Genomic DNA, 11,525 nt, shown 5'->3' with positions numbered 1-11,525 from the left:
GCTCTGTCACCCAGGCTGGAGTGCAGTGGCCGGATCTCAGCTCACTGCAAGCTCCGCCTCCCGGGTTCACGCCATTCTCCTGCCTCAGCCGCCCGAGTAGCTGGGACTACAGGCGCCCGCCGCCACGCCCGGCTAAGTTTTTGTATTTTTAGTAGAGACGGGGTTTCACCGTGTTAGCCAGGATGGTCTCGATCTCCTGACCTCGTGATCCGCCCGTCTTGGCCTCCCAAAGTGCTGGGATTACAGGCTTGAGCCACCGCGCCCGGCCTAATATTTTTATTTTTATAGGCAGTTGATCTAGCTGGGTTCAGGTTGGTCACAAGTTCCAACCGGCTTTCTGTAGGTTGTATTTTTTTTTTAACTTCAGTTCTGTTTTCAAAACTTTACATTACTATTTATACTTTTTCAGTATATACTACCCAGTAGCCAGTCTGTGATGTGTGTGGAGGTTTATCTTTCAGATTTCAGAGTCTGTGGTGTGCTGCTTGGGTTTAAATCCACATATGTTCAGCTTGGGTGAGTTAGGAGTCCAAAAACAGCTGTTACTTTCTTGAGTTCTTTCCTGTCTGTTATATCCATGGTATTTTCTAGATCCCTGGGACACTCTTTTCTGTCTTTTGGCCAGAAAATTGGTTTTCATTTACTCCATTTCCCACAACTGTGTCTGGATCCAAGTATCAGGAAGACAGAGAGAAGTCAACAAGATTGGCCCAGAGATTATTTGGTGAGAATGGTTCCTCTCTTTCTTAAGAGTTTTAGGTTCCTGCTGCTGCCACTGTTGTACCCACTACTACCACCAGATCATTTGGGAATAGGGACATGAGGAATGGGGAACAGAGAAAGGGGAAAAAAAAAAGGAGCGGAATGGGGAACAGAGAAAGGAAAAAAAAAAAGGAGCAGTTGACCCCTCTCTTTCTGAACATTAGGAGACACTCCTTCCCCGCCAACTCCCCTCCCCCTTACCCACCTCGCTTTATATTTAGAGGGATTCTCTTAGAGCTTGGTCTCTGTTGTTACCAATGCCTACTTTCTAGATTTCAGGCTTTATTAATCCCAGGCCAGGGGATTCTGGATGGGGAAAAGGTGGTAAACTTACAGACAGTTTGATGATGCATCAGATTCTGGTGTCTTCTCTAGTCCAAATGCTATTATTTACTTCTGAGTCTTCAGATAACTGCTCCATTCATTCTGTCAGTATTTTGTAGTTTCATTCAGCGAGATTAACAATGTGGGATGTGTTTATTCCATCTTACCTGGAACTGGAACTCCCTGATCTCACTTTTGATCTATTTTAGAATGTAATGCTAACTTTAATCACCTCATATTCATATTAAATACAGTTTGGGAATTATATTCAGTAATTTTTTTCAGCATATATGTGACACTGCTGCATGCAACAGTACAATTTCTGTTAAAGAGATGATGCTACAATTTCTGTTAAAGAGATGATGCTGTTAAAGAGAAGAAGGAAGCAGGAAAATTAATTTCTTTTTATAGAACACTTTTGATGAACTTTCTAAATAAATATATTAGCTTTGAAAAACTTGTCCTATTTTCAATTCAATCTTAATTGTCTGGCTGAGGATTTCTGGCTTGCCTTTCACTTTGGAAATGTTTTATTCTTTATTCATTTTACTCTTTAAAACATGATTTGTTTCAATAATTAGGTTTTTGACCATTGTAGAGCATAGTATGAGGTGACATGCATCATTATGGATTATTTTGGCACTCACTTCCTGTTGAAAACACTGCACAGGAATTTTAGAGACGTTCTAAAACATATCCTTACTTCCTGGTTTGATATAGGAAACTGATTTTATTAAAAGACCTGTAAATGTAGGTGACTTCAGCTTTTAATTTTAATTTTCCATTTATCTGGTAAGCCACAAGATAATAGGATAATTTGTTCTTCAGTGAATGGTGCTTGGTCCTTCTCTTAATATAGGTCCACAGTGGTGGAAGTGAATATGAAAGATTCTTAGAAATTGCTTTTGTTGATCAACTGCTAACAAGCAGTCAGATCACTGATAATCTTTTTTAGAAACTGAACTAGAAAGTAATTCCGGGAACTGATATGCCCTTGGCATAAGTGTGCCCAACATAGAGACTGCTCCTACTTGCCCTTTTATTCAACTCTGTCTCTCATTTATCATATCAGTACTCTTCCATAGTAGGGTTTGTCATGGCAAGATTGCGCTTGGGAGTAGGGTTGGTAATAGTGTGATATTTCCTCATGGCCATTTATATCCCTCTTCTTTGTTTGTAACCAAAGAATCTGATTCAACCCTTTTGACAACATATCACTAGGAGGCTGGGCATAGTGGCACATACTTATAATCCCAGCATTTTAGGAGACCAAGGTGGGAAGATTGCTTGAGGTCAGGAGTTTGAGACCAACCTGGGCAACAGAGTGAGACTCCATCTCTACAAATAAAAAAATTAGTTGAGGCCGGGCACGGTGGCTCACGCCTGTAATCCCAGCACTTTGGGAGGCCAAGGCGGGTGGATCATGAGGTCAGGAGTTCAAGACCAGCCTGGCCAAGATGGGGAAACTCCATCTCTACTAAAAATACAAAAGTTAGCCAGGCATGGTGGTGGGCACCTGTAATCCCAGCTAATCAGGAGGCTGAGGCACAGAATTGCGTGAACTCGGGAGGCGGAGGGTGCAGTGAGCTGAGATGCGCCACTGCACTCCAGCCTGGGTGACAAAGTGAGACTCTGTCTAAAAAAACAAAACAAAACAAAACAAAAGTTGAGTGTGGTGGTGTGCACCTGCAGTCCTAGCTACTTGGGAGGCTGAGGCAGGAGGATTGCTTGAGCCCAGGAGTTCAAGGCTGCAGTGAGCTGTAATCATGCCACCACACTCCAGCCTGGATGACAGAGCAAGACTGTTTCTCTTAAAACACACACACACACACACACACTCTCTCTCCCTCTCTCTCTCTCTCTCTAGTAGGAGACTTGATCAATTTAGTTGTTATTTAGTAATGTTGATTTGTCTTTTTTCAGTCCTTGCATTTGCTTTAGGGAAAACAAAGAAAGCGGCAAGCAACAATTTTATTACTATTTCCTATTTCTCTGTTGTTTCTGACAATAAGAATAATAATGATCTTGATAACAGCCATTTGTTGAATGATGGTAGAGTTAGGATTTGAATCTAGACCTGTTGGACTCTAAAGTTTGTGGTATTAACCAGGATGTAGATATCTTTAGGTACCGTGGGCTGACTTGAAGAACAGCAAGCAGGGAGAGGGAGTTTTGAAGTGAACTGGAAGGGAAAGGAGCTTTGTTTTGTAATAGCAGAAAGAAACACACTTTGGAAGAAAAAAGAAGGAAAGAAGGAAAGAAGGGTAGTAATTTGAAACTAAACCAGACTAGGCTAAAGAATAGTTTACATTATTAGGAACCCCTGACTAATTCTGATTCCCTGAGGCTAGAGGTGCCCAGCAGCTGTTCAAATGGAATGTACATTCTTAGCATCCCAAATATAACTTAAAACAGGTTTTTAACAGCTGTGCTCTACAGTAGCAGTGCAGCTATTAAATATATTTTTAAATAGCTGTACAGTAGCACATTGGCTATTTAATAAAACTTCACAAAAATTTAAAATTTAGTTTCTCACATGCACTGTACATACTTGAAGTGCTTGATAGAAGAATTCCCTGTTGGGCAGCACTGTTCTAGAGAACTGAAATGTATTAATACACCACCATTATTTGTTTTTTTTTTTTGCGGGGAGGGAGGTTTCTTTGAGATGGAGTCTCGCTGTGTCGCCCAGACTGGAGTGCAGTGGCGCGATCTTGGCTCACTGCAACCTCCACCTCCTGGGTTCAAGTGATTCTTCTGCCTCAGCCTGTAGTTGGGATTACACCATACCCAGCTAACTTTTTGTATTTTTGGTAGAGATGGTGTTTCACCATGTTGGTCAGGCGAGTCTCGAACTCCTGACTTCAAGTGATCCACCTGCCTCAGCCTCCCAAAGTGCTGGGACTACAGGTGTGAGCCACTGTGCCCTGCCTTACTACCATTATTTGAATGCAGTGTAGTGGCTGGACTAGGACTCTCATTTCCATGTATACTACTGTGTGAAAATGAGTTTTGAGTTCCTAAAAACTGATTTGTTTCAGTGCTTTTTTTTTAAATTTCAAATTTAAAAAAATTTCTTATATGATAAATAAAATTCGAAACTTAGACCATTTGGCCGGGCGCGGTGGCTCACGCCTGTAATGCCAGCACTTTGGGAGGCCGAGGCGGGCGGATCACAAGGTCAGGAGATCGAGACCATCCTGGCTAACACGGTGAAACCCCGTCTCTACTAAAAATACAAAAAAATTAGCCGGGCGCAGTGGCAGGCGCCTGTAGTCCCAGCTACTCAGGAGGCTGAGGCAGGAGAATGGCATGATCCCGGGAGGCGGAGCTTGCAGTGAGCTGAGATCGCGCCACTGCACTCCAGCCAGGGGGACAGAGTGAGACTCCGTCTCAAAAAAAAAAAACAAAAAAAAAAAACCAAAAAACTTAGACCATTCTTCCCTAATTATTATATGAACATATTTGGAGTATCACTTTCAGTATCTAGCAGAAACAATATGTTATGAAATGGAAAAGAGCAACTGGAAGACAGAAGTATGTTAGATCATTATATTAGGGGTAACAGACTAAAAAGATATTTTAGCTTGGAAAGATAAAGCCTAGGAAGAAACATTAAAGATTGACATTTGTAAATTAAAATAATCGGAAAAGGAAAGTTTACCGAAAATCTAGAATTAACATCCATTTAGTAAATTTAGAACCATTAAAAGAAAATACAGTTTGACTTATAGATAATTAACTTACAGAACTTAGTAGAACTAATAAGTAGTATAGGTAGAAAATAACTTATGATTATAGAGCCACAAATAGTTAACAACACAAAATTGGGATGTATCTAACTTTTCAGGTAACTACACGGAAGGGTAGTGCTACCTAACCACATCTTACCTCTTAGGTCTGTTGACCACAAATTACTGGCTAGGACCATGACTCTGTGTGGTATTACTGTGTTCCTGTTACGGGATATTCAAAGCAAAGCTTTTATTCAAAAATATGTGTGGATCCTTAGATTGAAAACTTGAGTCCAAGCAGATAGAAAAGATAAACAGGACAAGTTGCAAGTTTATAAGTTGTTGAACTGAGACTTAGGACTTTTATCTAGCAAAATGCTAAGTTCCTGTCATTTTAAATGACTAAATTAGTAACATGGTGTAATCATTTTCAGGTATAAAAACAGTTAATACAGGACATGTTAAGGAAAAAAGCATGCAACTTCTAAAACTTTGGAATGCTTTAACAGTTTTGAAAGCAGATTTCTTTCTTTTTGAGATGGAGCCTCACTCTGTTGCCCAGGCTGGAGTGCAGTGGCACGATCTCGATTCACTGTAACCTCTGCCTCCTGGGTTCAGGCAATTCTCCTGCCTTGGCCTCCCGAGCAGCTGGGATTATAGGTGCCTGACACTACCCCTGGCTAATTTTTGTATTTTCAGTAGAGACAAGATTTTGCCATGTTGGCCAGGCTGGTCTCAAACTTCTAATCTCAGACGCTCCTCCTGCCTTGGCCTCCCAAAGTGCTGGGATTACAGGTGTGAGCCACTGTACCTGGCCATTAAAGCAGATTTCTAACAAAGGCAGTCTGTAACTTTATTGAGGTTTCTCAGTGTCTCATGTATATTTCACTATATGGGTCTTAAAATAGAGAAGACAGTGCTTACTATAAAATACTAATTATAGGTTTGTGTGGGTGTGTGTGTATGTGTGTGTGTGTTTTTATAACAGGGTCTTGCTGTGTTGCCCAGGCTGGTCTTGAACTTCTTGGGCTCAAGTGATCCTCCCACCTCAGCCTCTTAAGTAGCTAGGATTACAAGCATACACAACACACCCTAGTTTAAAATATAAATTATAAATTATATATGAGATTAGTATGCCAAAGGAGGAAATGTGAAAATAGCATAGGTTAGACTATTAAATAGGACAAATAAATCATTGAGTTACGTAAAGGGATAGTATATTACATCTGAACATCTCTTAGGTTTTTAAAATATTGTGTTAACTTTCAAATGACATTTTATCACATTGAATTAACTCCAACCTTAATTTTTTTAAATTCTCAGATATTTAGGATAATAAAGGAGATAGTATAGTGTGAATTTCCCCAAATAAAAAATTATACTTAATATACAGCAGTGCAGTATAACTCTAAAAGCAACTAAATTGGGAAGTTGTCTAGCGCAGTGCTTCTCAGACTTTAATGCACATGTGAATTATGTAGAGATCTTGACAGAATGCAGATTTTGATTCACTTGGTATGGATGGTACCTGAGATATCCTGCATTTGTAACAAGTTCCTAGGTGGTACTGATGCTGCCTTTCTGCATGAATAGCAAGGAGATTAACCTGTAACTCTGAATTTTTAAAAAAGTTTTTCTTGATGCATAATAGATGTATCATTTTTCTTGATACATAACAGGTGTATCAAAATGCATGTACATATTTTGGGGGTACATATATAATACTTTGATACATTCATATAAGATATGATCAAACCAAGGTAATTGGGATATCCATCACCTTAAACATTTTTCTTTATCCTGGGAATATTCAAATTCTCCTTTTCTAGCTGGTTTTGAAATATACAGTAGATTAATTATAGTCACCCTATAGACCTTACTCTGGGTCTCATTTCTTCTATCTTAACTGTATTTTTGTATTAATCAACCTCATTTTATCCCCTGGCCCCCAGCCTCTTGTAATCACCAGTTTACTCTCTGTTCTCATGAGATCCACTTTTTTAGCTCCCACATATGAGTGAGACCATACGATATTTCTCTCTTTGTGCCTGCCTTATTTCACTTTACATAATGACCTCCAGTTTCATTCATGTTGTTGAGAATGATAGGATTTATTCCTTTTTGTGGCCGAATAATGTTCCCTTGTGTATATATACCACATTTTCTTTATTCATCCATTGATAGACATTTGGATTGATTTCATATTTTGATTGTTGTGAATAGTGCTGCAGTAAATATGGGATTGCAGATAACTCTTCATTATATTGATTACCTTTCTTTTGGATATATACCCAATAGTGGAATTGCTGGATTATATGGTAGTTCTATTTTAGGTTTGTTTTTGTTTTTGAGGTGGGGTCCTGTTCTGTTGCCTGGACTGGTCTTGAGCAACGTGGCTCAAATTGTCCTCCCACTTCAGCTTCCTGGGTAACGGATTATAGGTGCACACCTATAAGCACCTGGCTTATTTTTAGTTTTTTTGAGGAGCCATACTAATTTCATATCTAAATTTTTAAAATAATAATCTTCTGTTCAATCAGCTGTATCATTTGAGCTGCTTAGATCAAAATACTTTGGAGTTATCCTGGATCCTTGCCCTCTAACAAATATTCCACATTGAATTTACCAGCAAATCCTGATGGCTGTATTTTCAAAACATCTGACATCTGAGTACATTTCATCACCTTTGCTACCACTATGGTATGAGCCACATCTATCTGTCTCCTAGATTATTGCAGTAGTCTCCTTGCTGGCCTCTGCTTTTTCCCTTGCTTCCTCTGTTCAGAAACCACTAGTCACTCATGTCACTCAGAGAAGCCAGTCTTACCTTAGCCTAGAAGGTGCTCCATGATCTTATATTACCTCTCTGTCCTCATCTACTACTTTTCTTCTTTCACTGTATTCTAGTCATTCATCTCTTGTTGTTCCTTGAACATACCAGACATGCCTTAGAACTTTCATATTGGCTATTCTCTGCCAAGAAAGCTCAACCTGGAAGCACTGGATGATATTCACATACCTGTCTCCCTTACTGCTTTTTGATTGCCGGTTCAAATGTCCCTTTATCACAGAAGCTTTCCCTGAGTATTCTGTATGAAACAACAGCTTCCTCTGTTTTTATTCCTTAATAGCCACACTGTTTTTAATTTTTCTCAATAGCACTTCTCAACATCTAACATATTAGATATTTTACTTATTATTTTGTTCATTTTGTCTTCACCACTAGAGCATAAAGGTAGAGATTTCTGCCTTGTTCAGAACTAAGAGAATTGACTAGTTATACCTATAGTATTCTATAAATCTTGGAGCTAAAAAAAGAAAAAAAAAATCCCACAAAAGGTCATTGGGCCTTTGCTTGAATACTTTCATTGATAGATTATTCTACCTCCCTTCAGAACAGTTCATTTTATTTGAAGATAATTGCTAATGTTCTTCTTAAGCTTTCTGTTCTTCCAAACTAAACATTCTTACTAGTTTACCTTTCTGCATGTGATAGGGTTTCCAGGGCTGTCACCATTTTAGTCATCTTCCCTGTACATTTATCATTATGTTGTTTGTCCTTAAATACCAGAACTAAAACAAGTGAGTTTGCACCAGAACTAAAACAAATGTTGCACACATAGGCTAAGAGTGGGAAATATTCCTCATCCAACTTTTATTGTCAGATTGATTGGATTGAAAAAATTTTTTAGATTCTAATGCTCACTCATTTTGAGGTTGTATTTAATCTGCCACAACCTTTAAATCATTTTTACATATGCTACTAAGTTTCTTCTGCTTTTACAGTTGGTTTTTGAACTAAAGTGTGGGACTTTGTATTTCTCCTTATTTAACCAAATAGGGAATTTTCCTGGGCAGTTCATACCTTTAATGTAGAAACTACCATATGTAAATTATTTTAGAAACTAATAGAAAAATCAATTCACATACATATAGGAGAATCACAACTGATGAAATCAGGGATTTCTTGTGCCTAGATATAAATGCATATTTGGACATTTCGTTGCAATTATGTCTTTCATCAGTTCAGGAAGGAATAGTAAGAGTTGATTTAAGTCTAGATGCAGTGGGTCATGCCTGTAATTCCAGCACTTTGGGAGGTGGAGGCAAGAGGATCGCTTGAGCCGAGGGGTTGGAGACCAGCCTGGGCAACATAGCAAGACCCCATCTTTTAGGAAAAAAGAGTTGATTAAAAAAAAATGTTACTGTATAAATTTCTTCCCTTTGACTGCCAAATTAACATCCTTTCCCACTTTCTCATTTTTACCTCTTTATAAGCACCATTTTCCTAGTCTTTTAGGTCCAGATATTGTCTCCTTCACTGTATTTGCTCACCAAATCTCAGAAATTCTTCAGCCCTTTAATTTCGTGCTTTTCAAATTTACTTCACAGACAGTTACTTTAACTATGCAAATCTCTCTGCTTATAATCTCTTTCCATTGTAATCCAATCCATACTTGGCTGGCATATCAATCTTTTTTTAAAAAAATCCACTTGTATCACTTTTATCTTGTCACTCTTCTTCAGAGAATCTGTAAGATTGAATCTGAGGTTCTCAGTCATTAGTGATCCATCTATAATCTAGCCACACTTGATTTACATTGCTCTGCTTATTTCTTTTTTATTACCTCTCACTGTGATTTTCAGATAAAATTCATGGCTTACATGCCAAGCCCCTCCTCAATAGAGACACACACATACACACACACAACTGTTTCCTTGGTAGATACACACAAACACACACACACACTTTCTCTCACCCTCACCCACTCTTTTCTCCCACCCACTCAATTGTGAGATTGGCCTAGCTAAATGCTACTTTATTTCTCCATACTATGTTGCTCCTTGAATGCCTGAAGTTCCTCAACACATACAACCTATCACATTTTCTGAAAACTTCATTCCAAATTGATCTCTGTTCCTTAAGCTTCAATTGCATTTATGTCTGTGCCACAAAATGTATCATTTAGGCTTTGTTGCTTAATAGTTATATAAGGCTTTTCCTTTCCTTTTTTTTTTGAGACAGAGTCTTGCTCTGTTGCCCAGGCTGGAGTGCAGTGGCGCAATCTTGGCTCACTGTAAGCTCTGCCTCCTGGGTTCGTGCCATTCTACTGCCTCAGCCTCCCGAGCAGCTGAGACCTCCCGGGCAGCTGCCTGCCACCATGCCTGGCTAATTTTTTGTGTTTTTAGTAGAGATGGGGTTTCACCGTGTTAGCCAGGCTGGTCTCAGTCTCCTGACCTTGTGATCCACCCGCCTCGGCCTCCCAAAGTGCTGGGATTACAGGCATGAGCCGCCGTGCATGGCCAAGGCTTTTCATTTCAATAAGACTGTGCATTTGGATAGCAAGGAGTATAAAGAGTACTGGATTATCCACAAACTGTTTGGCTTGGCTCGTACTGTGTTCTTTTATGTGTAAAATAATTTCTTACAGTTTAGGATTTTTTTTTTAATTGATACTATTGGAAGAAGGCAAACATAAAAATTCTCTGATTTATCTTATAGGAAACCCTTTTCCAAAGAGAAATGAAGAAGAAAACTGTATATACCCTAAATATGGGAGATAAGAAGTATGAAGACATGGAAGGTAACTTTTCATTTTTATAGAGTTTGTTGAAAGCAAAACAGTTGTTTCCAAACTGTTCACTTGTATACATTTCAAAATACACAGGAGTTTTTTGTTGTTGTTGTTCTTAAATTCCAAAATAAGCTAAGTATACATGTTTTTTTCTTCCCATATCTTATTTTCAATTGATCAAGTTTTTTGATTTGTTACTTTTTTCTTAAAGCTTTACTCTCTACTGGTTTAGGAATTACTGTTTTTGTTTTTGTCCTAGTCTTTTTAAAAAAGAAAAAAGTTAGCTTTAATACTGTCCTCTGCTTCTAAAGCTAATTTAATTTTCACTACCAACAGAAGAACCCAAGAATGCTTTAACTCTGATCATCCTAATCTCAATTTATAGGTTATAGTTCCATTATTTGAGTTCTTTTATTTCAGACACCACCAGTTAGATGATGTTTTATGCTATGTTTGCTTGAGTTTATTTCCTCTTTATTTCTTTTCTTTCTGAAGATAAATCTGAGAAGTTTCAGTAGTCAAGGTCTATTGGTGGTAAACTCTTTAAGTTTTTGTATCTATTTTATCCACTTAAAACTATTCAAAGATAGTTTTACTGGGTATATAATTCTGGAATGATAGTTTTTTTTCTCTTAGCACTTTGAAGATATTATTTAATCTTTTTTTTTCCTTGCTGTCTGGAAATTTCTTCGCAGTCTAATTATCATTCTTTTTCGTAGGTGATCTTTTCCCATTTTCTGCTTTTAAGGTCTTGGTTTCGTCTTTGATATTTTACAGTTTTACTCCATTGTTTCTAGGCATGAATTGTTTTTATGTGTTTTAACAGTATACATTGTGTTTCCTTTGTCTGTTGATTCATGTTTTTAATCATTTCCCAACCATTACCTCTTTACTGCCTTTCCTTTATTCTCTTTTGGATTTCAATTAGTATGGTAGACCTTTCTGTAACCTCATTTCTTAACCTCTGTTTCACAGGCTATGTCTTATATTTCCTTTTCTGTCTGCTAGAGTCTAGTTAGTTTCCTCAGATTTGTCTTCTAATTCACAAGTATTTTTCTTGGATCTAATCTGATTGTCCATGTTATGTGATATTTGAAACTTCTGATATTTGAAGTTAGTGGATTTCTAA

General features: G+C 38.1%; 1 protein-coding gene across 2 annotated transcripts in view; it reads left to right on the top strand.

The window, feature by feature from the left end:
* Positions 1 to 11,525, top strand: part of SCAF11 (SR-related CTD associated factor 11) — an 80,091-nt gene that overhangs the window by 24,032 nt on the left and 44,534 nt on the right. For both annotated transcript variants that reach the window (XM_025401828.1, XM_025401829.1), the window contains exon 2: positions 10,324 to 10,405. In XM_025401828.1, the coding sequence (XP_025257613.1) occupies positions 10,345 to 10,405 (61 nt within the window). In that variant the 5' untranslated portion in view covers positions 10,324 to 10,344. The remainder of the gene's footprint in view (positions 1 to 10,323; positions 10,406 to 11,525) is intronic.

The sequence above is a fragment of the Theropithecus gelada genome, chromosome 11 (assembly GCF_003255815.1).
Source record: "Theropithecus gelada isolate Dixy chromosome 11, Tgel_1.0, whole genome shotgun sequence".
NCBI lineage: Eukaryota > Metazoa > Chordata > Mammalia > Primates > Cercopithecidae > Theropithecus > Theropithecus gelada.
This window is presented reverse-complemented; position numbering and strand designations above follow the sequence as displayed.